Genomic DNA, 26,340 nt, shown 5'->3' with positions numbered 1-26,340 from the left:
ATAAGTACTGTTCGATAGACATGATATACAGGACTTGAGAGTGACACCCTTAGAAGTATCGCTGTATGCTGTATCCAGGCAGACGAGGTCGCCTGTACCCGTGAAATTCTGCGCCTTCGTCCCACATTCTACAGCGCATGCAGAACCCTTGGGTGTGTATAGTGCGTTGACGTATGGTAGCAAGAGGGCTGTTGTGTAGCAAAGTGCTGAAGTTAGGCGCATATCTACGTTGCTGAGGTACGTTTCTTCAACTTGGTATAGTATTGTGTACAGACACCGACTACCTCGTGAGATTCAATTAGAAGGATCAGTTGTTTCTTCGCTTCACTTCAGCCATCCCACTACTACTGATCAAAGCCATATTACAAGATTCACCACCCTCCCTTTCTAGCGTCCAGGCCATTTTCCCAAAGTCTCACCATCCACTCGTATCCTACATTCTGCAACTCGAGCTCTGCCTTACTGGAGCATAATCTGGCAATCCATCTTGTCCAAAGCACTGATAAGCAATAGCTAAGCCACTTACTGGCCACTAACAAGACATATTCAAGTCCCGATGTGCGCCCTACCATTTCACTTGTACTTGTACTCAATGCGATAGGCTGAGATGAAGATGGGGGCCAAAGAGTAAATTGCTGTTTTGGATATTCTAGCTTATTTTAGCTTAGTGCTTGTGCAGATCGTCATGCGCGATGTTACTGTGGATAACCACGATTCGTTCTGATGATTGTGCTCGAGAAGTGGTCATACGCATGTTTCTTCGAGTGCCAGTGGTCGCAGCCAATGTATAGCGCTCTGGAAAGAGCATTTCGTGTACAAGCGGAAAGATAATGAATATATTCCTCTAGCTAACAATAGTAGGTCCTTGAAGTTCAAGCCCACGAATCTGTGCCCTGCTCCTGATGCGTTGCTCTTGCTGCATCAAGTTATCCTGCTTCTTCTTGATCAAATCCTGTTCGAATCTTAATTCTGCAAGCTGTGACTTTTGCCACGTCCTGCCATGTTTAGTACAGCTGCTGCGAACACAAACACCACCTTTCATGGTAGCAGCCTTTTCATCATCCTCACTATTGTCGATGCCATCAACTGTGCGCGCGTCGTCGTCAGGCGGTCCGATCTTCCCGCCTGCCATTATCTCCTTTCCGCCTGATTCATACCACTGCAAGAACTCTGCATCGTTCCAAGCACATCTTGGATCGTAGCCACACGCAGATTTCATTTTCGGATTGTTTTTCTTGATGTCATCAGCGATAGTTTGCGACCGAGATTTGATTAGCTCAAGAAACTTCTCTCTTTCAGCAAGAGCAGTAAGCTTGTTACCTAGTTCCGCAAGCTCCTCCTTAATCGTCCTCATCCTTGCCTGTTCGAAATCATCAAAAACCACTTTCTGTTCTTTCTCGTCCATGTCGCGAGGTGGTGTATTGTCGATCCTCTTCCCCAGTTCGCGCCAGGAAGCGACATTCCTGCACTGCTGAAGTAGAGCCTTGACCTCACCTGCGCGCAGGGGACCGCCACGATTCGATAGCTCGTCGTCGTCAAGAGATGTGTCTGTTTCGTACTCGCTCTTCTCTTCGTCACTATATGCTGGAGTGTGAGGCCTGCTGCCTGCCGTAACAGGTGTTCTAGTACTGTTTACATGTGCCACAACAGGGCGATTTCTTCTGATCTTCTTTCGTACCTTCTTTGCTTTCTGCTTCTCAACAATGAATTGGCCATCTTTGGAAGCGTGTGCGTCAGGATCACCTCGTCTGAGGAGATCGACGAAAAACATCCTTCCGCACTCAACGCTACAATACTTGCTGGGAGGGTTATCCTTGACTCTTGCAGGTTTTCTGCAGTCTGACCTTCTGCACATCCTCTTCCATGTGGTCGTTAAACCTTTCTCAGCACAGTAAGGGCAGAAGAACTTGTCTATGAGCTCACCGTCTCTTTCCCTTATACCGATGCACTTTCCATGATACCACTCCTGGCAAGGTCCATCGCAAGCAATCATCCAGGTGTGGTTGTCGCCTTTTCGGCAGATGCAGAAGACTTCTCCATCATCGTTACTGCTGGCGGGCGTGGCTCCCGAAGGTGTGGGTGAAGGTGATGGTTGACGAGAGCTTGCGCGTGAGGCGGGTGAGGCGATGTTGGCAATCTTCTTCAGCTTGCTGCCAGTCTTTTGCGCAGGCGTTACGCTAGGAGACCTGGTCGGGGTTCGGTCCGGCTCAGTCATTTTGAGCCGCTTCGATGGAGTTGCAGATTTGACCTTTGCAGTGCCCTTCTTCGTCATGGCTAGTGGTCTTTTCTTGCCTATTAGAGGTGCAGGTATAGACTGTATAGGTTCAACGGACACAGGTCTTGATTCTGACCTTTGCGACTCCTCCTTCTTTATCTTTGGAGGCTGTGCAGGTGGTATGATAGATTGGATTTCTGGTTCTGTCTTGCTCTCAGTCTCAACCTCTACAGTTTCCGGTCGTGTCTCGTTGCTGTCAGGTTCAGGTTCAAATTGGATGAGGGATTCAGGTGCAATCAAACTCTCAGGCAGGTCGTTCGCATCGTGCAAACTTTTCTGTGTTTGCAAGATCAAAGGCGCATCCTCCTCTTCGTCTCCTCCGACCCTATCTTCTGGCTCTTTCTCCTCAGAGGGTTGTTTGCTACTTGCTTCATCCTTCGACGGTTTAGACGTCTTGACCGACTTAGGAGGTGGTGGAGGACCTCGTGCGATTATGTCCTCAATAGGCTCAATCGGCTCTCCCGAGTGAGGCTCGACGACAACTTCTAGACTTTTCTGAGGCTCCCAAGTTTTCTCGCCATGGATCTTGTTGAGATGATCCCGGACAGACCGTCGTCTCGTAAAGAGTTTGTGACAGATGTAGCAAAGGTATCTTCGATCTGTGTGCTGTCCTTCATTCTTGGATGAATGTCGAGTATCTTTAGGCTTTTCCGTCTCGCGCTGTCTTGGAGTTTTATCCTTCTTCTTTGCATCAATAGACAAATCAATGTCCTCCATTAGGGTATCAGCACCATTCAGTATGTCACTGATTACTGAATCCTTGCGAAGGAACTCCGGAGAAGAGCTTTGCTCGAGGGGTATCATGCCTTGTTGATCGAATATACTAGGACCATCCAACATCGAATCTGTATGGAACAGCTCAGGTGCAAACATGTCGCCTGCGATCGTGGTTGAAGGACTGAGAACATAATTAGCAAGATTACTCAGTTCTCCTTTGACTCGAACTCACTCGTCGTGCATTAATGTGTCCTGCATTCCGGGAGAAGCCGGGCGTGAGGCAGGAGCCGGATTCAGAAGATCTGATACTGAAAAGGCAGACATACTGGCGACCGGAATGTTATCATGAACAGAATAAGTAGCGAAAGACACAGACGGAATCAAGGACGATTCCTGCCTGCTAGCACGCAAGCTCAAGATGTTGGTGTGTTTGGTCCATGAATGCGCTGAATAGCAAGTGACACGAAGTTCGTTGGCTCGAGGGCTGTCACGCTGTGCAAGATACTGCTGTACTCAGTGGCCCATCGAGGCTGTCGATGGTGACTGAGTTTCGATTCACAGTTGTACAGGAAAGCGCGTTGAGTATCGCGTCCTGGATCCGAGGTATTGCCGGCGATTAAGTCTTTCCACCGATTTACTGATAAATAATATACAACTATTCTGCTACTTTGCATGCATGCATATGCTACCATACAACAACGACTGCTGCTGGAGTGCCCGGATTATCTGAGGTACTGTACTCTGTTTGCTGACTTACTACTCATGAGATGAAAACAGAAAGTTCTAGACACGGATGCTATCGACGTTCGATGACGCTATATTATGCGCGATACGTATCAAACAATTCTTAGGCCGTCTCAAGTTGCTTCTCGTCGTCCGACTTATCACCCACAGTCGACTTTCTTCTCTTCGAACCGAGCCTGGCTTGACGAGCTTTCTCAAGCTCGACGGCAAACTTGCTCTTGAGTCTCAAGGACTTTCCTTTGTAGTAGAATACATAGATTGGAATGATTATCGGCACGGCCAAGCATCCCAGAATCATTGTTGGATATATCAGATGCCACCTCTCACTTGGAAATACTTCGTAGAATGAGTGAGCATATATGGCTGCTACACCTGCTAGGAAGTCTCGAGCCAAGTCATTTCCACCTGTCGCAGAAGCGGCGTATGGTCCGTATGCTGCGATCATGTAGTCGATTGACGACTTGTAAACTGCATAGTTGGCGATGGCGATTATGCAGGTGAAGATTAGGGGTGCTATCCAGTGGACCTCTGGTGGCCCGAAGGACGTGAAAGCGAAGCCGAACAGACCGATCACAAGGCATGGCGCAACTTTACGTCTGGTCAGCCATGCTCATCTGCCCCAAGATGCCAACTTACGGTATAGCAGCCACCACAACCGACTTTCTGGAGATAGCTTGTCAGGGTCAACCTTCCTCGTCTTGTTGTGATGCCATATCACAGGCAAGTAGGTAAAGTACGAGATGATATATCCGATAATCGAACTATGCCCGTGGTCAGTTTCCCGGATTCAACGCATTCATGTCGAACTTACGAGAGGAAACACAGGCCGATTTGCCAGGTGTTGAAATTCCATTGCTCGAATATAGGCGTGAATGCCTCCATAAACGTGAAGATCAGACTGTCACTGAAACCACTCAAGAGCGATAGCCTATGGTTATTAGCGAGAATTTGCCAACGTGGACTGGTGCTGCAACTTACCAAAGAACGATAGGTTCAGTGAAGAACATCTGGAATGGTCTCCACCAGATTAGTCCGATTTCCTTCGAGCTGAAGCGTTTCTCCTTGAGCTCATTTGGTCCCCAAACATTGTCGCCATTCTTACGACGCTTCTTCGCTTCTCGATCCAGAATAATGGTTGTTCGTGTTTCTGGTACAAGAAAGAAGTGGACAATTTGAACGACTCCACCCATAATAAGCAAGACCCAAAAAACCCAGGCTGGATTAGCATGGTATGTCGTAACAAATCCACCAATGACCTTGTCCAAGTCAATTGTTTGGTTCATGACAAGGTTAGAACTGTGCTTACTGTGCCGATGGGAGCGCCTCCAACAGACGACAACACCACAAACGCAACCGCATACTGAAAACCTGTGTCTTCAGGATGGTACAGATCCGCGATCACACCTGTACATTGTTTGGTAAGCATTACAGTAACGGGCCGACAAAGCACAACGTACCCAGAGTGACAGAGCCTCCAGCAGTGCTGAGACCACCAAGGATACGCGAAGTGAGTACTCCTCCAAATGTGGGGGACAAGGCTGAACTGATTTGCCAAATATTCACCAGGAAGAGCGACAATTGTTGTGTCGGCCATCTACCCAACTCTTCAGACCAAGGTGCCCACAACTCACAGCCAAAAGCGTAAGCGATCAAGAACATAGATTGACCGAGGCGGGCTTTCGTTTCAGAAACCCCATATTTCTCGGCAATTCCCTCGCTAGCTGACCCATACATACTGGCGTTCGAGTTCATTGAGGTCTGGATACATAGGATGATGACCAAAATAAGCCATTTCTTCCACTCAGGATAAGCATAACCGAGCTTTTCCTCGAGATCATCTTCTATCAACTCGACTCGACCATCTGGACGTTGTGTCTTCGCAATGTCTCCTCCACCAGCAGCAAGCTCAGGCCCTTTAACGCCTAGTGCTTTCTGCTTTTCACCAGGCTCAATATTAGAATGCGACGACTCTTCGCCACGAACTGTGGATGATCTGCTAGAAGCACGAGACATGCCGGGTAAAGCTAAGACCGTCAAGATTTTTCATAAAAGTAAGGTTCAATTTAAGAGAGACAAGATACCAAGCACACGAAAACAAGAAGTTTTGCGAGCACATACCAAGAGATCTGCCTATCTATGTGTCTGGAATGTGGCATGGCCTTCCACACGTCTTGATGGCCATCGAGGATGACTTCATCGTGCTGAGCGCGCCAACAACACGCAGCAAAGTTGCGCTAAGTAAGCATTATACTCGAATAGCGACTTTAGTGATAAGGTTGTCCAGTGGGAACCGGCTTGCTAAGCCTCGGGTGTGGCATGACAATGGCTGATGGCGTCTCTACAGGCGGCAGAAGCTGACTTGGCACCCAGCAAACTGTCTGGTGGTCTGCAACAAAATTCGGTAAAGCAAGTCTTGGAAATTGCTTGGACAAGAGAGGGCACGAGTTATTGCATTTTGTGCTGCAGGCATGAGGAGCCACGTTCTTGGATATGACGTAAACTTAGACACCCGCCCCCTTTCCATACCCGGTCACGAGTTTCAACACTGGCAGGCGCGGTCCTCTGCTAGCAGCCACGAAGCTGGGTAGGCAGTGGCGATCCGATTTAACTAGAGCGACTTGTACGCTTGGTTTGATTCCTATGAAACATTGCCAAGTTTTCGGTGCTGTAGGAAGACCTGCGAATATCTACTGTAGCTATACAAATGTATGCCGTCGAGCCAGATGAGCACGAATTCCAAGCCGTCGACCAAGGTCGATCTTAGGATTTCGCCAGACATCATGACCTTCAAAGGAATCTGTAAATTGTGATGCCATGAGCCCTACAGCCATCTGAAAGTATGTTCATGGTGCTCTGACCACCACGCATGTTCAGAATGCTGCTATACGCGTTCACAACGCGTTACGTGACTTGGGAATGAGCCATGGCCACGCATGAGTGTTTAAAGATACGAAATTTTCTGTTCCAGGAGCTGCTCAATCGAACAAGCCATTCTCAACACCGCAATATCAACATGGAGCCCAAAATGCATCTGTCTCTGCTGACGTTAGTGAGTAAGCCCTTACAATCACTGGAGGAGGCTAACGGGAACTAGTCTTGCCTGATATTGCTTTGCACAACGAGCTATGCAAAGCCTGTTGATCACGCGAAGCACATAGCCATGACAGGTGGCAATCTTGCTCATGTAGTTGAATCGGGAGTTCAAAAATGGGCTTTCAGGTTACGGAAAACAGCGTCAGTACGGTCCGGCTCCAGCTACCTCTCGAAGCGTGATAGCACCTGGGACAGCACCTGGATCGTTGAGGCAGGAGATACGGGATACCGTATCGCAGCTCGCTTGGGCGTTTCGTTTGCTCAACTCTCGGCTCTTAACCCGGGGGTACAGTGGAACAATCTCCAAATTGAACAACTTCTGAACATTCCCTGTGAGGACGACGAGGGCACGGGAAGCACTAGCTATACTGTCATCAGTGGAGATACAGGGAATGCTATAGCGGCAGCCTTCGGTGTCTCCTTCACGATGTTGAGCGCTGCTAATCCTGGTGTCAATTGGTACAATCTTCGAATTGGTCAAGTCTTGAACATCCCTTCTGAGGGCGACGAAAGCTCAGGGAGTACCATCTACACTGTGGTCGCTGGAGATACCGGCAATGCTATATCAGCAACTTACGGTATCTCGTTTTCCATGTTGAGCGCTTCCAACCCAGGTGTTAACTGGTATAACCTCCAAGTTGGGCAGTTCCTGGTCGTTCCAAGACCGACTGTGCCGGAGAGCACTACAACCACTATCGAAACTACTAGTGTAGTTGATACTACCAGTACTGCGACTTCAATGAGTACTACGAGCACTAGCTGCACTTCCAGGACGAGTACTACCAGCATCGAGCCTGTTGAAAGCAGCACGACATCGAGTTTTGCGACTGTGACTGCGAGTACCACGAGCTCCGACGTGAGCAGCACTCTCGACGAACCAACCACAACTTCAACGAGTTCCGACATCAGCACAACAATTTCCTCTGAAACTACCACAACTTCCGCTGAGTCTACGTCGACATCGTTCGAGTCTCTAACAAGCACCACATCCGAATCTACCTCTGCCACCAGTGACTCGACCTCGACCTCGACCTTGACCTCGACCTCGACCACCACTGACTTGATCTCAACCTCTACTACCAGTGACTCGACCTCTACCTCTACCACTAGTGACTTAACCTCGACTTCGACAACCACTGGCTCTACGACCACAACAACGTTTGCGTCGACCATCAGTACCACAACCGCAACCACGACTTCGGATACTACGACTACTAGCAGCGATGCCCCGGAACCCACAACTACTGTAGTTGTGCGAAGGGCCGCTCAAGCTCGAAGCACTAAAATCTTACAGCTTGTGGAGATCCCAGTGGTACGCAATAACTAATGACCTTGAGGTAACTCAGCCAGACCACAAGTTCGGCAAACAGGCCACATACTCGCGCCGTTCCTGGAGAGAACTTAGATGTGCGAGAAGAATACTTCGCGAGCTCGTAGAATTGTCCATAATTTACTGCAATTATGGAGCTTACACACTAATTAGCAGTGAGTGCAACGGGATAATTAGAACATGGCATGAGAGCAAGGTCACTTGACACCGACTGAGCCCTGGTATCTTCCAGGGAACTATCAGTAGCGAAAAATTTGATCGAACAGTTGCTCGAGCAGCATGTAATTGTCGTCTTCTTTTACCTTGCATGAATGTTATGAACACAAATTAGTGTTTACAACCCGAGTCACGGCGCTCTACGCCGGAGAAGAGCAGTCGTTACATTCCCTGCTTTTTGGCCAAGAGATAGGACGGAGCCCCCACCTGAGTGCAGGAAGGAGGGGTTATAGGACCAACGAATACTCCGTACGCGGAGCAGCCCAGGATTGTGACGACTTCTCAGCGACGACATTGCAGGCATTCCGCTGCTCGGAGGACGATTGAAAGCGCCAAGGCCAAGACTCACCATGTGTCTTGGGTACCATTAGCCAAGCCTGTTCTATGGTGCCTCTACCCACTCAGGTCATACAAACATTGTTATCGTGTCTACTGTGCAACTCAAGCACATGAACCATGACGCCCCATCATAGTATCCGCCATGAGAAACACCAACGGGAAGAGGAAGGTGAGTAAAGCTCGCAAGCTCATAAATCGAGCTGTTTCCTGGTCCGCAGATATGTTTGTAGTTGTGTCTCGAAATTGAAAACGGACGTCCACCGCCGTCTGGGAACATTGTTACTGCGAGCTAGTCCTTCCACCATGGTTGGCTTTGGCCTTGTTGCTGCCCTCTGCTCGGCCGTTGCAGGCACGAGCAGAGCAGCTATGCTAGGAACTGCTGAAGAATATGCGTCTGGGGCTGTACACGCACGCATTATGGGCATCAAGATGGTATACAAATCAGCGCCACGACTTTTATGCCTCATTGAAGCTTACCAATATCGCAGGCACAATGGGACGCCGAGATCGCTGCAGGTCAGATGGAGAGCAGTCAATATCCCGAGCTTGGCTATACCAAATGCGAGAATGGGTTCGCTGCAGCGATTCCAGGCGATTTTAACAACACCTTCCGCTGTTCTCAGATCGACTTGTACCATTTCTTGCCACATTCAGCCTTGGGTAGTTCTGCTGGTCGAGGAAGTTCCTCGTGGGGGTGGACTTCGGATACTGGACGAGAATTCGTTGCCATTGGTCAATTTGATGGCACCGCCTTTGCCGAGATCAGCAGTGAAGGCAAACTAGTGTATCTGGGTCGTCTACCTCCCTACGATCCTGTCGGCTCGCAATGGAGAGAGATTCGTGTTCTTAGAGGCTATGCTGTTATCGGATCGGAGGCCATCAACAGTGGTGTCCAGGTCTTTGACATGCGTAAACTTCTCGACCTCGACCCAGCAAACCCTACGAACTTCACTCAAGATGACCTGACAGGTTACTGGAACGAGCTACCCGTTGGACGTACCCACAACATTGTCGTCAACGAAGAACTGAACTATGCCATCGCTGCTGGATCTGTTGGTGGCAATGCAACCATTAGAGTGAGGGGTGATCTGCCATGCCGGGGTGGGCTGATCTACCTCAATATGACCGATCCCACGAACCCGACGAGCCCAGGTTGTGCTGCTGGTGACGGCTATGTCCACGACGCTCAGTGCCTAGTCTACCGTGGACCTGACACACGATACGTGGGCATGGACATCTGCTATGGCTACAACGAAGACACTCTGACGATCTACAATGTCACAGACAAGGTTGGTAACACGACTAACATTATCTCAATCACCAGCTTCCCTGGAGCAGAATACGTTCACCAAGGTGTTGTCAACGACGAGATGAACCAGGAATACATCTTCTTGAACGACGAATTCGACGAGCGTGATGCTGATGTCGGACCAATGCGTCAGGGTCTTCCCACGACACATATCTTCGATATTCGCGATCTTGAGAACCCACACTACAGCGGTTACCACGTGGGTAAAACTCGCTCAATTGACCACAATCACTATGTGATCAACGCAACATACCTGGCACAGAGCAACTATGGTAATGGGTTCACCATGTTAGACATTAGCTCGATCACAGAAGACCCATCAGGATCTAGCATATGTGAAGTTGGCTTTTTTGACATCTACCCAGAAGACGACGAGAACGAAGGTGGTGGTACCGTCGCCTTCCTCGGTTCGTGGTCGTCTTATGCCTACTTCAAATCTGGGTTCATCTTTGTCCATACCATCGAGCGTGGATCGTTTGTGGTCAAGATGACCAGCAAGACATGCCCGAAACCACCAGTTTGCGAGTCCAATGCTTGCTTGACATCACTCCGAGCCAGCAGCATTCAAGGACGTCTTGAAGAAAGCCAAGACTTTTGCGGAGATTTCTTGGTCAGGCAGATTGATGATGAGCGTGTCGTTCCGGCGTACGCCAGTGAAGCCTGTGGCGCCAATGGAGCGGATGTTATTGCTCAGGTCAGTAGTGCATGTAGTTGTGTGCCTACCACTCCTGTGCCTGAGCTTCCGAGAACGACGAGCAGGCCCCCTGTTCCAACAGTGCTTCCTCCGAAGAACAGGTAAAAGGTGAGGTTTTGTGTTGGAGGATGTCGCTAGGTGTTGGTACCTGCTTAGTCCTTCGAGCATCTTGGCCGGCAAGGCGGAAAATACAGCCGAGTTTAAAAACCATTGGTTCGCAACGATTGAACAGCGAAATAAAAATCTGTGACTTGAACCCAGTTGATAGAGACCATGTCGTGGGCGTTTATCATTTTTGATTGAGCCATCGTGCGTGTCGGGATTCTTCGTTGTATCAATTTGACCCTCCATTGCTCGATAGAGGCACGCCATCCTCATCGAATTCAGCCCACTCAAAATACCCACAACCTTTACCGTCATGGTTAGAGCCCTTCTCGTTTATGATGTCCATATCCACACGTCCTTGTGTCTGACACATCCAAACATACTTCCCAAGTGTCTCTTTGCGTCTCATAACGCTTTTCAAGACGGTCGGAATACGTTCTTCGATCTCTACCTCGTTACCATTCTCGTTCTTCTTCCTTACCTTGACTTTGCACCTACATCGTGGTGTATACTTCGGCTCGAACTCCGGCCTATACCAGCGATACGTGATATTGACTCTCTTGTTCCGAGCAATAGGATGTGGTACAATACTCTTACTAATACTGACAGAACTGATACTGTGCTTCCAGCCTTCTTGCATCTCCGCATGCATTACTAACAGGCTATTGTGTGGTAGAGGCAGAGAAATCTGACCCTGAAGATCCGCTGCTTCCTCTTTTAGCTTTTCAGCCTCTGCCGGACTGAGTCCGTCAGTATCAGGAGTTGGCACGATTCTCCGAATACGAAACTCTCTCTGCACACCCAACGACAGAGAGCCAATAACAGCATGAGGACCGAGATACGTTAATTGATCGGTATGCCATCCTACACTTTGACTCCCTCCATCATAACAATTCACAAATGCAGCATTGGGCTTCCACTGTCCCAGCGGCGGCTGATATTTCAGCTTCTTTCCACCAGGATAATGGTCTCGAACACGTTTCCCGATCTCAGCATTAATAGCCTCTTCTACTGGCTTGCTGACCTGCCGCATAACAGGCATGATCTCTCGCACATCGTCAAGAGTGCTGCCATTGTAGAGATATGCTGATTTCTGTGCTTCCGCTTCTGCAATGTTGTCGACGTAGAACGAGGCGGTATGTGGGCTTTTGACTACGTTGTCGAAGAGGCGGAATGTTGCGGAGGTGAAGCTTTCTGTTTCGGGTAAGAGCTCTCGAAGAAGGTCGTTTGCCAGATCTGATGGTAGAAAGTTATGGATGATGGAGCATGGGGTGTACTTTGCAATTTCACTTGGTTCGTACAGGACAACTGTCTTTCCCTTTCTGGTCAGCGGTCTTGTATTCGGAGCACTCTCCGAGGTATTTTGATTGGCAATATTGCGTTGGGAAGCTGACTTTGCAAAGTTCAGTGACGATTGAATGCCTTGGTGAGTAGACGTCTTTCGTTGCTGAGAAAGTGATGAATTCGTGTTCAGTAGAAGCTCTGTCGCTCTTTCGACCTCGCCGTCACAATCTAACAGTGCTGCCAGTAGTGTTGCGGGCGATGTTGTTTCGAAAATTGACGATAGTATCGCCAACTTCTCATCTATGCTTTGTTCCTCGTCCTGCTGCACAGCGACGTGAACGGCTTTATTGGCCTCGACTGCGATCTTACGCCGTTTTCGCGGCAAGAAGACTTCCATCGCATCAACTGTAAGCTAGACAGATATGGCATGGAAAGCATTAAAGGACATAAATGAAGCCATCATCATTTGTAGAAAACGAACAGACGATTACAACAGAATACCCAAATACGTGTCGGGTTTCAGCACGCGGATGCGACCTAGAGTTCTAGGAAGCTGGGGCGCGGGGCGTGCCCGGAGAGTGGTGGCTCTTTTCGCACAAGCTCACTGAGACGACCTCTAAGCTGCCGCGCATGGCACGCTGTATTGAGCAATACAGGAGAGCATACGCAAGGTCGTGTTTTTTGGTAGATGAAATTTCTGATACGTAATCCGCCAATACACAGGTCAAGTGAGTACCTCGTGTTTCTCGCTAGTCATAAGAATCGGATACTTTGCAAGAGGATCTATCCTCGAGTTCGTGATTTCCCTTGGCGCTGTGGTTGTTGAAACCACTCGACGATTGTGAACTAGCCAGTTGGGTGGTAATCTTGCTCGGATTCCGTCGCTGTGAGTCCTGTGCGATATCAAGGCGCAAGTCACCTGCCTACAAGCAAGGCACGACTGATCAATTCGTGAATCAAACTTTATGCTAGATAGTTGATACTGGCGACGGTAAGTTCTTGTGCGACTTGATGAGTGGAAGCTTGTTTCCTCGACTTAAACGTAACCAGCTCTTTCAGGCTCCATCTTGTAAAAGAGGATCTACTTCTAGCATAAAATGGTTGTGTTATAGTTTGCACACTCTTTCCATCCGTGTTGTCGTAATGAAGAGTAGGCCATGAGCGGCTGACACCCAGATATGTTTATAGTATATAACTGTACTTCGTAGTAAGGTATGACGGATCGAAAGTGAAATCTATCTCCACTCCTGGCTTGACGATCACCTCAGACTCACAAGATATTGTAATGTCAACAATCTTGGTAGTGACCAAGGGCATCAAGCGTCGATCTCACCAGTGTAGCTTCAAATCAGCCCAGATCTCTGCGGCAACCGCGACATCAAAGTATGCTTCTGATTTCAAGCGCAGTCAACCACGAAAATTCGTGGGAATGTGTCCAATTTTTGATATCCAACCCAAAGTGATCTGCATCGGACCAGACGGACACAGTGGAATAGCTATGAATCGCGCGCCCTCCATTCGGTTCAGGAAGTCTGTAAGTCAGAGGCGCTCCATCTCAATCATTCCAAAGCTGCTGAAGGCACATGTTTGGCTGTTCCGGATCACACCGTTCATTGAAAAGGTCTCTGCTGCTACTCACTGGTCTATGGGTACTAAGAAGTCCGTGTCAAGTATTCCCCTATACTGTAATCTCGAACGCCGTCGCTGTATTTTCGTCTTTGTCAGATCAAGTGCCCGACCTAATCTTTGGTAAAATCACGTTATACACACTGAATACTTTCCAACGCAGTCAAGGCTCTCCTACCTTCCCTTTCAAAAATGCTGACGACTCTCTCGCCTTCAGCACTGAGTTTGGATTCTGCTTGACTAGCAATATTCTCGATCCATTCTTGCACAGTCATGTTCTTTTCAGCTTCCGACAAACTTCCGTTCAATGCCCCTTCAAAAAGACCGTTGTCCTCGCCGGAGTCTTGCCGAAGCACTGTCTCAATGTCCACAGGCGTCCATTGTGGTGGTGGCATACCAGGCGATGATAAAGGGGATCTCACCTCTTCTGGAAAGGCACCAGGTGGACGGTTTTCCATGTCAGACGGTTGCGAGGGCGAACGTGACATTGGCGCCTGCTTCGTTTGTGCCTCTTTACCTTTGGATACACGATGCGATGGTTTCGACGTTCTGGACGATCGACGCCTTTCCTGGTACTCTTCGACCTGAGCCAGCGGGACGACAGAACGAGGTGGGTTCGTAGCCTCTTTTAGGGGACTAATTTGTTTGACTGGGATGGGTGTGGTTTCCCTATGTGGCGGACCCGTTTCCGGCTGTGGTGTAGCAACATCACCTTCATTGACATGAGGCTCTTCTTCAGCATCTTGGTAGTCCTCATCTGGTGTCTCTTGTGGAAGAACAGGGTAAGAAGGCTCCTCTTCCTGCTGCTGAGGCTCGGCATGTAAAAACTGTTTTTCTTCTGCTACAATGTCCGGCTCAGGCTCGAGTTCGTCTGCAGGGTCGATCTCTGTAAGTGAAGGTTCGGGTTTTGACTCGGCTCTCGATATCCGTCGTCGTTCCTTGGGTTCTGACTTTCCGCGGCTGGGCTTTTCATCTATGGTCACTTCTTCGTAGTACGTCGGTTGTGGCTCGGGTTCTATCTCTAGTTCAGGTTCTGGCGTCGGCTGCTTGTTCTTGGTCCGCGATCTCTTAGGCTTGGGATTCTCCTGCGCAATCTCTTGTCTCTCCTGCAGCGCTTCTTGAGTAACAGGCTGCGACTCCAGTTCCTCTTCTTTCTTCTTACTCCTAGTAGTTTTGGCCTTCTTCGATACCGTGGCCTTAGCACGGACGGGAGCTTTCCTTTTCGTCTTGGTAGCAGTTGTAGACATGGTTGATTGTATTGAGGCAATGGTGTCCTCGACAGCGTCCTCCAAAGTAGTATCAACACCATGTATTTCAATGATACCAGTGCTTTCGTCAGCTTGCGTAAGCACTGTTGTGTTAGATTGGGTAGAAATTCTCGAAGTCTTCGAACTTCTGGAAGCTCTTCCCTTCTTCGCCTTGGATCTCTTGGAAGGCGCGGTCGTGCCTGCGAAGAAGAAAAACGGGCAATCTGGGTTTCGTCGATAATGTTCTTCAAAAGGATTGTCTTTCGGCTCCCATCCATCTAGGGAGAGCTTGCAATAAACGCAGCTGGCGTAATCTTCGCATTCGACATTAGGCGCAAAATGCCAACCAGCTTCAACCATCTTCTCAATTTTGCATACCCAACCTTTTTTTCCTTCATGGGGCCAGCCCATTGCTTCGAAAGTATATCTTCGCGCATCAGCTATATGCTCGGAGGTCGGGTCCTCCATGTCGGACGTGTCAAACGCGGTTTCTTGGTCGATAGACATGAGCAATGCCCACGCGCAGTCAGAGCCATGCTTGAGGTGTTCGTGCAACGGGTCATCGTCCTCCTCCCATCCATCGAGCTGGCGATCACACATGAAGCATTTACAATTATCTTTGCTTGCTGTTGGCTTGTAGTAAAATCCAACTCTGGCCAGGTCCTGCGGTGATGGAGATTTGTGAGGCCATCCTGCTTTCGATCGCTTCGTGGGAGGCGCAAAAGAAGCCAGGCGAGCTTCCAAGGTCGCGTACTCCATCAGCTCAGAGTCGATGAGTATAGGGCTGTTGAGAGTATTCGGCTGCTTGCGAGCAAGATAGTCCTTTAATCGTGAGCGAGTCGAGCGTTTGGGAGGCATAGTGGACGAGTTGGTGTTGTTGTATTATGATTGGTTCAAAAGTCGCGTCCAAACAAAACAAAGGGACGGAAATGACATAATTTGGAGCCAGGGACAGCTGAGGCCAGGTTTTGTAAAGCCGAGCCTGCGCTCTGGAGAGCAGCAAACCCAACAGCTGTTATTGAACTTGGTGCAGACTTTACGTTTCAATGTTGACCTTCACGGTGAAAATGGGTTATTGTAAACAATTATGACTTTTCGAGTTACGGCGACAGTGCTTGGCAAGAGAGGAGTGACCGAGCTTTATGCTTCTCCTTCACTACGCTTTCACCATGTCGTCAAACAGCTGTCACAACCTCCCCAAGGGCCGCCAAGAATCCGTCACCTGAGCACTTCACAATGTCACTGTCAGGAAAAAAGTGATGCCTCTTCGCAGCGCCTCGACGAAGCAACCTCCAAGGCTGCCAAGAGCACGGCAAGCACAAAAGTTGACGTAGCGAGCAAGGACCAGTTGGCTGACTGGGATACCAACCCTGATCTGTCCATCTCAGAGTTCTCAGAGTTACCCAGCAGGAACTTTGGGGTCAACCAGCACATCATAATCAACGAAGAGTTCAAGGAGGCCCTGCGGCAGATCTTATGGCAGTTCCGAGCACCCATCCGCTATGCCTTCGCATATGGCTCTGGCGTCTTCCCACAAAGCGCTGCCGGAAAGACACGCGCCTCGTTACACACTCATCCTCCTGAGGCAATAACCAAAGTGCAGGGTAGTAACCAGAAGATGATTGACTTCATCTTCGGTGTTTCCTACACTCAGCATTGGCATTCCCTCAACCTGCAAGAGCACCGCGACCACTACTCCGGCTTAGGGTATCTGGGTTCCTATGCTGTTTCCAAGGTTCAGGACTCCTTTGGAGCTGGTGTCTACTTCAATCCCTTTATTACTGTCAATGGTACTCTAATCAAGTATGGAGTCGTGAATATAGACACCTTATGTCGCGATCTCTCCGAATGGGATACCCTCTACTTAGCTGGTCGCCTTCAGAAGCCTGTCAAGATCCTCCGAGACAACCCGTCCGTTCGCCTCGCCAATCAAGTTAACCTCATCTCTGCGGTTCGTGCGGCCCTCCTATTACTTCCCGAGTCCTTCACCGAGCAAGAGTTGTATTCTACAATAGCCGGCATATCGTACAGAGGAGACCCACGCATGTCTGTTGGTGAGGACCCTAAAAAGGTCTCAAACATTGTCAAGTATCAGCTTGAGAACTTTAGGAGACTGTACTCTCCACTCATTGACAATCTACCAAATATCAGCTTCACCGACAGCGTGTGCAAGGGCGAGGATTGGCTCGACAATCCGAACATCAACGCTAAACTGCAGCAGAATATGGATCCTGTCACACGAGGGCATATGGTTCGTCGCCTGCCTAGCAGATTTAGGGAGAAACTCTATTTCGAGTATCAATCCAAGTTCAAAATTCCACGACGAGACTTCAATGAGATGATGCAGCAGGTCAAAGACGAAGATCCGGAGCGAATACGGCGAAGGGAAGGTGGACCTTTTGAGAGGCGCATTGCAGAAGATGTGAAGGATGGAGGACTGCAGAAAGAGGTCGAGCAAGGTAAGTGCTTTTCTTTCACATGAACACTCACAAGCTAACGACTCTAGTCATTAGTAAAACTGTCCGGTGGCCCAGTTTTACCCAGAGCGTAAAAGGTATCTTCACGTCAGGACTCGCTAGAAGCTGGCGGTATGCTGCAGAGAAAAGAGCGAAAGCAAACGCTGGCTCAGCCGAACAGAAGGAGAGATCTGACCTTGAAAAGGCCAAAGAGGACAAAAAATCAAATGTAGCGGCAAAAGCAGAGAAAGAGCACTAAAGTTGGCCGTGTTTCTCGGCCCGAAACGTGGTAAGGCAGGTCAACCTTTACTTGAGGGGACTAGAAGGGATTGCTACTTCCCTATCTGCAGTCAGCAATCAAAAAACCGAGCAAGAGCTCTTTTGTATAGATAAATGCGAAAACCTTACAGCTAAGTGACATGTGAAGAAACGTTACAGCACATTTATCAGGTCACGCACGCCGAATAAGTGTGAATACATTGAGCCTCGCTAATTCGTATATGACCCTCTAGTTGAGGAAAGGATTACTACAACTTCTCTTCGGATCGCTTGACGAGGATCGAAGCTACATAAGCATTACAGTCAGTTCCGGTGTGCTCAAACGTTTGACAGACATCAACATCAGAGCCGAGCGGATTCTGTGAAAATATCGGCGAAATTTCCAGAAGCAAATATGGAATGCGAGCATGGACCAGGGTGAAACTCAAGTATCCGCGAACTTGCCAGTCGTGGAAGACTTTTCCTCTTCAATACTACCATGATCCTGTTCAGCGCTTATCGAGAGGTTAGCAACAGCTATAACCCAAAACGTGCGTCTCAAAGAAGCATACGCAAAGCGCTTGATGTGGTCGTGTGCGACGTTGCACTTCGTGATCGACACATTGTACGCGCTTGTACCACACAAGTGACATGACTATTTTGGTATCGTGTCATGTCCCCATCAGTGAACAACAGGACAAGCAACTGAAGGTGACTGGCACGCGAGAGGGCAGGTCTGTGGACTTCGAGGATGTCTTGTGTGGTAGGCACGGTCAAGCTGAACAAATAACATTGCATTCCATGAATCGAGTAGAACGCCTGCAACATAACATGCCGGCAAGTATGGGCATGATCATAAGCTCGTGACTCGCTCCACGCTGGTTGAGCAGTCTCGTATGCCTTCACCGAACCTTGCTGGGTATCACACAGAAAATCGGTCTGAGCACAGTTGTGGTGTCCGAGCTTTCCCTGCACGAAGCAAGCTGCAAGCTGCCCTTACAGAAATATCATGTCGAGCTACAAGGTGCCAACTGAAGTCCACGACATCCTGCTTTTGCAACCGGAAGGCCTGCTGTATATGCCACTGGCTGACTGTCCTAAGCCACCTTGTCTGACCACGCCACAACATCATCACAAGAACGCCCTCACTCTGTTGCTCTGCTCTGCCGCGTTTCAGCTCAGGTATCCTCCGCAAAAGGTTTACTGGTGAAACCCACTTTACGAGCAGCACGTTTTCTGAACTCATGATCCTCAGTTAAAGTTGAGATAGTGGGGCTCGAGGAATCAGAATTGCTCAAACAGGTTAGTGCCGATCGCATCTTCCACCCATGTGCTCAGCCACATCTCAACGTTCGTAGACTCCGAGATGTTCTCTACCACCTTTGGCAATAGTCGCAGGATTTACAATCGTGTGCACAGTCTGCATGCATGAAGACGAGGAGATCTTGCATTGTCGGTATTGTCGAAGGAGTCCTTGTTATGTTGTGCTCTCGACGTTTTACGCGAATAATGATCACATGACACGTTTGACTGCATACCTTCGGCCAATGGAATATCGCAGCAGGGTTGTCAGCTCATGTCTTTGGGGCTAATGTTTCGATCCCAACCAATTAGTGATCCAAGGTAGCATAAGATTCAGTACACACCAGCATCGTCCCGTCGAGGTAGACCCAGCCTACATCACTGATAACTGCATGACTGGTCGTGCTTCGTTGAACATTCCGACCATGGCTGCACGTGGAGCATGATCACCTGCCATGCTAACGCCGACTGGAGTATGGCTTCGTGATGTTCTCGTAAAATGATGCCCACATGGTGTTGAGCTTTTTCCCCCAACACCAGGCAATTCGTGAAACTGGTATCAGTCATCATCTCGCGAATGCAATGTCAGTCGACGCAAATCTGGCGCAAAGTAGCGAAATCGTGAAATGATCAAGTTGGCATGACCGAGTCATATGTAGCCCGACCATTCGAGCCGCCATGTGGTCCTCTGTGCATGAAGGTAACCTTGTTTGCCCCCAAGCTCTGTGCCTCAGCAAGCCTACTACTCTCATGAAGTACGATGAAAGTAGGTCACACGGTATGTGTGCAAGCAGTAGGCTCATCACCTGCACTCATGGAAATATCTGAAATTGTGCTCTTAGCATTGAATGCATCTCGCCGAAAAAGACTCGAAGCAACGGTCGTACGTGTTCCTCACAACTTCACAAGCCATCGCGAGAACATTCCCTGTAGAAATCTCAAACGTAGCTCAACGGTTGGGGTCGTTCTCCACGGCTCGAATAGGGCATCTTTTACCTCGAGAACGGTATCCGTCAATCATGCCGTAGAGCTGGACAATTTGTGGAACGGCCCTCGATGAAGTCAACATCGCGACGTCAATCTCAATCCATCAGCCTCGTCGTCGTAACCAATCTGCACATCTTCCAGAAGAGTTTCAGGGGTGCAGATCGTAAAGTATTCTTGATTGCCAAAAGCGTGCTACGATACAAGTGTTCGTAAAGCTGAATCTTGAGGTGATCCAGTGAGCAAAGAGCCTGGATGCAGTTCGCATCTGCAGCTAAACAGTAAGTGCAGGCGGTGCTTGGATCGTCTGAGGTGCATTAGAGTAGTGGATCTCTCTAGCGACTTCGGACTGGGCAGCACCTGGAACGCGGACCTCGAATTTTCCAGGTTTCCCTTCGACCTTCCTTCCACACCTGATGTGCGTCCACTTTTGTGCATGCTGCATGACTTTCCTCACTCATCATGTATGCAATCGAAGAAGGTCTGTATCGCTCCACTTGTTTAGATTTCGCCATTGCCGTTCGCCAGCCACACTGGCCTCACTCGCACGCACTCTTTTCCGGTCATCTTCACGGTCACCATACTCGTCTGCCTCCAGATTGCATTGCGTGTAATCTGCAGAAGTTGGCGAATGCTGAGCTGATGGTCGATCTCATACCCAATCTCGCAGATCTTTTCTTTGTACAAGCGGACCCTCCGCCTCGAAGCCTGAGCGTGAGTTCCATGACTGTTAGTTTTCTCTGTGACTAGCGTACGGCGGGATCCAGCCTATCAGTGGTCATATGCTGTCTTTTGTCACTTCCCAGATATAAGGTACCCGTCCTTCCCTCCTCTCCGTCTTACCTTTTTCGTCATCCCCGCCCTATACCTCAACAACCTCTCCCACATTCAAGACTCTCGTCAATTCCAACAATAGGCGCGAGCACTACTTCCCACGTTGGGACCGCCTAGAGAGCATCTTCACATCCGACCACGTCGATAACACGACTAATTACTCTCATTTTGAAGCCAAGAGCTACCCAGTCAACTGTCTTTCCTTTTCGTACCATTTCCAGTCACGTTAACGCTCTGCAAACAAAAATTATAATGCCTGCGGTATTGTTACCTGCGTCTGCGCAGGCTTTCGCTGCTCGAGGAACTGTCAACGTTGTATTAAGCAACAAGGTAGAGCCCTGGCTCACTGCCACACTCAAGAGAATCAACAAGATCAAACGACCATTGAACAGCGTCCCTCAACACACAAGATGTCTCACAGAAACACTATCGTCGACGAATGCTATATGGTCGTTATGTTCAATCATGGTACCGAAGGCGCCCGAAACAGAATTGCGAAAGGACTCTAACCCTTTGGTGGAAGCCATCTTCAACTACCAAATGCTCCAAATAGAAGCCTACGTCGTACATGTCGATATGGTCTCGCGAAATGAAGTAGCATTTAAGTTGACACAGGATACGATAGACGCCTTGGTAGAGTACCACAAAGAGATCTTCTCCATTGACACATCAGCCAACACGTGGGCATGGCCTGACAAGGACACCCAACTCAAGAAGTTACAGGAAGAGTTCGTACAGGCTGCGAACAAATTCGTGTATCGAACGAGTGCCCTGGCGCTAGAAGGACTTGAAGAAGATGGTGCAGGCGAACTCCTTTGTGGTCGAGGCGATGAGGTCAGGAACCAGATTACTGGGCTCTTTGTGCCATTACTGCCTCCACCACCCAAGCCAGTCGTCGAGATCATTCGCCCTGCTCCCATACTGCCGAGCTCTACCATCGCTGAAACCTGGTGGCCTTCCCAACATATCTCGGCTGTGCAGCCTCCATCTATTGACACATGGAGGATTGTTCCTTCAAGCCCGAGTCCAGTCTCGTCTTGTCACTCACACAACGGTTACTACACCGAAGTAGGCATGCCTGACATGCACCATCTACCCTCACCTACTCCGTCTTACTCAGCACCTTCGTACGACAGCACGCCTTATTCGTCCGCTGCTTACACCTCATCGACATACTATACCTCGTCGCCTGCATGGTCAGCGCCGACGCCAGTTACTACGATGTCGATGTCGTCCTTACCTCTTCCGAGTATGCTTGCTTCGCAGCCTTGCGGAACTTCTGCAAACATGAACTTCGGATGGGACAGGTATAACGAGTACATGATGCCGTATGCGACAGCAATGTGAGGGGACACAAGATTTTGAACAACTCCTCATACCTAGCCAGAGGTTACCTTCGACATCTTGATGAGACATGAGACCTCGAGACTACCTCAAACAGCACACAGAGAAGCGGTGACGCAGCAGAGCATTATACATGGCGTTTTAACATTGACTGGATTTAGCGACAAAGGATATCATTTTGCATTACTGGTATGGGCATAAACAGGGAGCGGAACACGTTTGGAATTTTTAGCGAGCGAGTCGTTTTTTTGTTCCAGTTTCATTTGTTCTCAACTCATATTGATACGCCGACAGGAACGGCTTAGCCTGGATATTACATCCCTGGGTGGATATTGTCTCTGCAGCTTCTACAGGTGGACCGCCGCAAGGCAAAAGAATATGGTTGCTATACAGAGAGCAGTGCGCCGGCAGATGATAGCACTTGATCACGACCCAGCGAGCGGGAATTGTGACAGTGTTGCCTCATCGTGTCTCCCTTCCCATCGTCAAGACACTGGCTGGCTTGATAGGAGAAAGAGACGTCGACAAGGGTGGCGAAGTGCATATCTGGCATATGTGTTGGAACTGCCTTGCTGTGGTCGAAAGTCAGACGAGACAAGGCATCGTGTCGACAACCAATCTCTCAAGTCGCCTGTGGCGCTCGAGATACATGGCTCCGTGTTCTGTGATCAAGGGGCCAAGGTAGTCGATGTTGTTGTCAGGTTGAGAATGAGTGGAAGGCACAGTTATAGGTTCATCCCCTATATTTTCTAGACTGGTTCTAGGAAGCCTCAATTCTCATTGAATGAGAAGAGGAATCGGATGCTGGGTTCACAGATATACCAAGCTAATAAAATTGGAACATCCTACAGTCTAATGAACCTGTACTTTCCGTTGTGATGTTACTGCGGAAATTGCTTCGCTCAGCTCTGCCCATGCTCGAGCGGGTAACGGCTCCTTCCTTCGGTTCTCCAAGGGCTCCATCGCAATTGCCCTGGAACGGAACACGCGTATTTCAATATTTGCTCCTCGTTCCCTCGTGTAAGCTACTCACCAAGCCTGACTTGGTGCAGCCAGTCATTGATCAAGATAGACACAGGTTGTATCGCTACTACGGCTATAATACCAACATCGACGAGCTTTCAGCAAGCATATCACTCGGGCTGTACATGCCGATATAGCCCGTTCTTGGCTGATGTGGGGAGGAATGACGTGAGCAGCCTCTCCATACATTTTGCGTCTACTGACACACATCACTGGCAGTCAAGAGTAAGCAAAAGCCAGTTCAAGCTAAGAACAAGCCGCGTAGCCGCGTTCGTATCATGATGAGACTTCGTTTCTGTCTCTACAAGCTCTAGATAGTATCTGAGCAACAAGGTGAAGGCCACATGTTTTGGGTCTCACATTTATTACGATCCTATTTGTCCTGCTGATAGCCTATATCCTTGTTCTTCTTTTGATTAGTGGTGTTGGTTAATTGACTAAGCTGCACATAGCCTGACTCACTTTGCCGCTGATTCCAGAGCAGACACGGGAGCATTGACATAGCGATAGATCCTGGTCATGCTTACCAGGTAACACTCACAGATTGACTACCCAACTAAAGTACTCTCGTGTACCTTCACCATGACGGAGCTGCACGATGCTCTCAAGTACCTGGGTCCAGCGAAGTGGTCCGACATACCTCAGGATGGCCCGGAACTTGATGGTTACCTCACTGACCTTCACAAGATGGCACAGCTGATTGTCGACTCCCTCCCTGCGCCAGTGCTCGACAGCGCCCCTCCGCAATCTCAAGGTCCGAGACGTGCTACGAAGGCATCAGAAGTTAGACTCTCCTCAGAGATCCCTCCGCAGCCTCCGTTTGGTCACGAAAAATTTCAGAAAGAATGGGGGAAGCCTATGAAAATGAAGCCGCAGGAGAACCCTCTTGGGCTGTCAGTCTACAAGATGTCCAGCAAGGATAGCAAGGGATCATGGTTTGCTAGACGAAGTATACATGAGGGCATAGGATTCTCACAATTCAAGAAGAGTTTGCAGATTGAGTTCGAGAAATCATTGGCAGAACAAGGCCCTCCTGGCACTGGAAATGTCCGTGGTATTGGTGGAGAAGAAAGAGTTGAACAAATAAAGACTGATAAGGCCACTGTTGAGGTGTACAGACTGTCAGCTCAATTTCCTGGTCCGACTGCTGCTAGAGACTTTGTGACGTTGCTGGTGACCTCGGATCATGCTCTGAAGACTGATGCTGGGAAGGAACGGCCACCACCGCGGCACTACATGATCATCTCAAGGCCGTGCGATCATCCTAAGACACAACCAAGGACTGGTTTCGTACGGGGTTACTACGAATCTATTGAGTTCATTCGTGAAGTTCCTCGGAAGCTCAAAGTCTCGCAATCATCGATAGACTTGGGAAGCCAGAGCCATCACCACAAGCACCAGCAGACAGGCCATCCACGAACATCTACTCACCCAATAAGTCCCTCAACTCATGGTGACCACGGTCGAAAGCGATCAATGACCACAGACGATATGGGCAAGGGAGCAGCCAACTATCCTGATCCTGGAAATCCTGAAGACGATCCAGTCGAATGGGTGATGGTTACTCGCAGTGATCCTGGCGGTGGTATACCTAGATTTCTAGTTGAGCGAGGAACACCTGGGAGTATATGCAGCGATGCTGTGAAGTTCATAGATTGGGCATGCCAGAATGATCAAGATATGGAGCAGTTTGGAGGGGCGTCGGGACCAGAATCAAGACCACTGGCAGGCCGAAAACAAAGTCATCAAAGCTGGAGAGGAAGGGGTCTTGTGGGTGTGGCTGAGGAGGAGCAAGGTAATGAGTCGACTGAGGCTTTCCCCCGTTACGATGAGAGTCAGGAGTCACCAGCAAACACAGCACAACCGGCTGAAGGTGACCAAGCCCAGTCGCAAGGCATTTTCAGCGCAGTAAAATCGTATACACCACAAGTCATATTGGATCGTCTGCCTGCAGCAATGAATCCACAGGAAACGACGACCAGCGACGACCGAAATGAGCCGTCAGGCGGACTTACTGCTGCAACTCCTGACGACGCAAGATCGGTATCAGGCACATCCTTCGTGTCTGCGGAAGAACACTGGTCATCCGAGCCAGAGTCCGATGACGGTGAAGCAGGCTCAATAGAGTCTGGACAATCTGCCACAGCCATAACCGGCAGCAAAGAACATATCCAACATGAGAAAGAACTACGCAGGCTAGACGAGCGAAAACAAGCACTACATAACAAATTCGCAGAAACACAAACCAAATACGACGAAGCTCGTACCAAACAACAACAAGGCAATGCTCAGCAGCATGCCAAAACGAGCGAGAAGCACGACAAAGAAATGAAGAAACACAAGGAGAAATACGAAAAGGAAGTCGCCAAAGTAGAGCGCAAGCAAGAAAAGCAAAGGAAGAAGCATTTGGAAAAGGCGAAGAAAACCGCTGATAAAGACAAGGAGCAGAAGTTGACTCGAGAGCGAGATGAAGCTCGAAAGGAGTTGGACTTGCTCAAGAAGGAAGCCACATCTCTCAGAAAGATTGTCCAAGAGCTGCAACAGGAGAACACCAATCTGGTCATTAGGCTAGGAAAGGCGGGCCTGTCACCCAACGAGGCGAAGGAGGCCAGTCGAAGCCGTAATACCAGCTTGTCGAGGAAGGATAAGAAGAATATTGGTGATCCTACGAGCAAGGATCTGGCGATTGCTTCAGCTGCGGCGAGTTTGAAGAGCAGCGAATCTCGTTCTAGCTAGAGGCAGGTGAGCGGTTCGGATGCATAAACAAGACCATTCGGGTTCTGAGGCGTGAGATATACGTTGATTTCGAGTCCTATACATTATGGACGTTTTATGGTAATCGTCCAGGTCTAGAGATGCTTGGCTCGATATCTGAAACCATTCTTCTGTTTTGTAATCGCTTTTCGTGCCGCTACAGCTCGCGAGGAGAAGGTTTGCCATGGCATTTCTTTTTGGCCATAAATTCCAGCTTCGATTCGTCCATTCTGGAACAAGACTGCTTTCGCTGTTCATGTAGATATCGTTACTGTGACCCACAGTCCCTGCTCAAACAGTCCTCCGATCACTCATAACCCTCACAATCCCACCAACACCCACAAGCTCAACCAACTTCTCATGCCAACTCAACAACACACTCATCGCCTGCCCATTCCCACCCTCT

General features: G+C 49.1%; 8 protein-coding genes across 8 annotated transcripts; 5 read left to right on the top strand and 3 right to left on the bottom strand.

The window, feature by feature from the left end:
* Positions 1-844: 844 nt before the first annotated feature.
* Positions 845-3,316, bottom strand: SPP1 (COMPASS (complex proteins associated with Set1p) component; the record flags this gene model as incomplete). The annotated part of the gene is made up of 2 exons (XM_064898561.1): positions 845-3,173; positions 3,225-3,316. The coding sequence occupies 2 exons, from the start codon at positions 3,314-3,316 to the stop codon at positions 845-847; spliced, it is 2,421 nt and encodes an 806-aa protein (XP_064754518.1).
* Positions 3,317-3,839: 523 nt separating this feature from the next.
* On the bottom strand, positions 3,840-5,749 carry LTR64_004213 (uncharacterized protein; the record flags this gene model as incomplete). The annotated part of the gene is made up of 6 exons (XM_064898560.1): positions 3,840-4,324; positions 4,373-4,497; positions 4,548-4,664; positions 4,715-4,992; positions 5,043-5,140; positions 5,194-5,749. 6 exons carry the CDS (start codon positions 5,747-5,749, stop codon positions 3,840-3,842), a joined length of 1,659 nt encoding a protein of 552 aa, XP_064754517.1.
* Positions 5,750-6,749: 1,000 nt separating this feature from the next.
* Positions 6,750-8,156, top strand: LTR64_004212 (uncharacterized protein; the record flags this gene model as incomplete). Its single annotated transcript, XM_064898559.1, has 2 exons — positions 6,750-6,785; positions 6,831-8,156. 2 exons carry the CDS (start codon positions 6,750-6,752, stop codon positions 8,154-8,156), a joined length of 1,362 nt encoding a protein of 453 aa, XP_064754516.1.
* Positions 8,157-9,017: 861 nt separating this feature from the next.
* Positions 9,018-10,822, top strand: LTR64_004211 (uncharacterized protein; the record flags this gene model as incomplete). Its single annotated transcript, XM_064898558.1, has 2 exons — positions 9,018-9,146; positions 9,203-10,822. 2 exons carry the CDS (start codon positions 9,018-9,020, stop codon positions 10,820-10,822), a joined length of 1,749 nt encoding a protein of 582 aa, XP_064754515.1.
* A 229-nt stretch (positions 10,823-11,051) lies between these two features.
* On the bottom strand, positions 11,052-15,837 carry LTR64_004210 (uncharacterized protein; the record flags this gene model as incomplete). The annotated part of the gene is made up of 2 exons (XM_064898557.1): positions 11,052-12,511; positions 13,911-15,837. 2 exons carry the CDS (start codon positions 15,835-15,837, stop codon positions 11,052-11,054), a joined length of 3,387 nt encoding a protein of 1,128 aa, XP_064754514.1.
* A 229-nt stretch (positions 15,838-16,066) lies between these two features.
* Positions 16,067-17,694, top strand: TAM41 (Mitochondrial translocator assembly and maintenance protein 41; the record flags this gene model as incomplete). The annotated part of the gene is made up of 2 exons (XM_064898556.1): positions 16,067-17,438; positions 17,486-17,694. The coding sequence occupies 2 exons, from the start codon at positions 16,067-16,069 to the stop codon at positions 17,692-17,694; spliced, it is 1,581 nt and encodes a 526-aa protein (XP_064754513.1).
* Positions 17,695-21,065: 3,371 nt separating this feature from the next.
* LTR64_004208 (uncharacterized protein) lies at positions 21,066-22,160 on the top strand (the record flags this gene model as incomplete). The annotated part of the gene is made up of 1 exon (XM_064898555.1): positions 21,066-22,160. One exon carries the CDS (start codon positions 21,066-21,068, stop codon positions 22,158-22,160), a length of 1,095 nt encoding a protein of 364 aa, XP_064754512.1.
* A 1,602-nt stretch (positions 22,161-23,762) lies between these two features.
* On the top strand, positions 23,763-25,916 carry LTR64_004207 (uncharacterized protein; the record flags this gene model as incomplete). Its single annotated transcript, XM_064898554.1, has 1 exon — positions 23,763-25,916. The coding sequence occupies one exon, from the start codon at positions 23,763-23,765 to the stop codon at positions 25,914-25,916; it is 2,154 nt and encodes a 717-aa protein (XP_064754511.1).
* Between the last annotated feature and the right edge of the window lie 424 nt (positions 25,917-26,340).

Source organism: Lithohypha guttulata, assembly GCF_036872675.1.
Source record: "Lithohypha guttulata strain CCFEE 5908 chromosome Unknown scaffold_3, whole genome shotgun sequence".
NCBI classification, from domain to species: Eukaryota; Fungi; Ascomycota; class Eurotiomycetes; order Chaetothyriales; family Trichomeriaceae; genus Lithohypha; species Lithohypha guttulata.
This window is presented reverse-complemented; position numbering and strand designations above follow the sequence as displayed.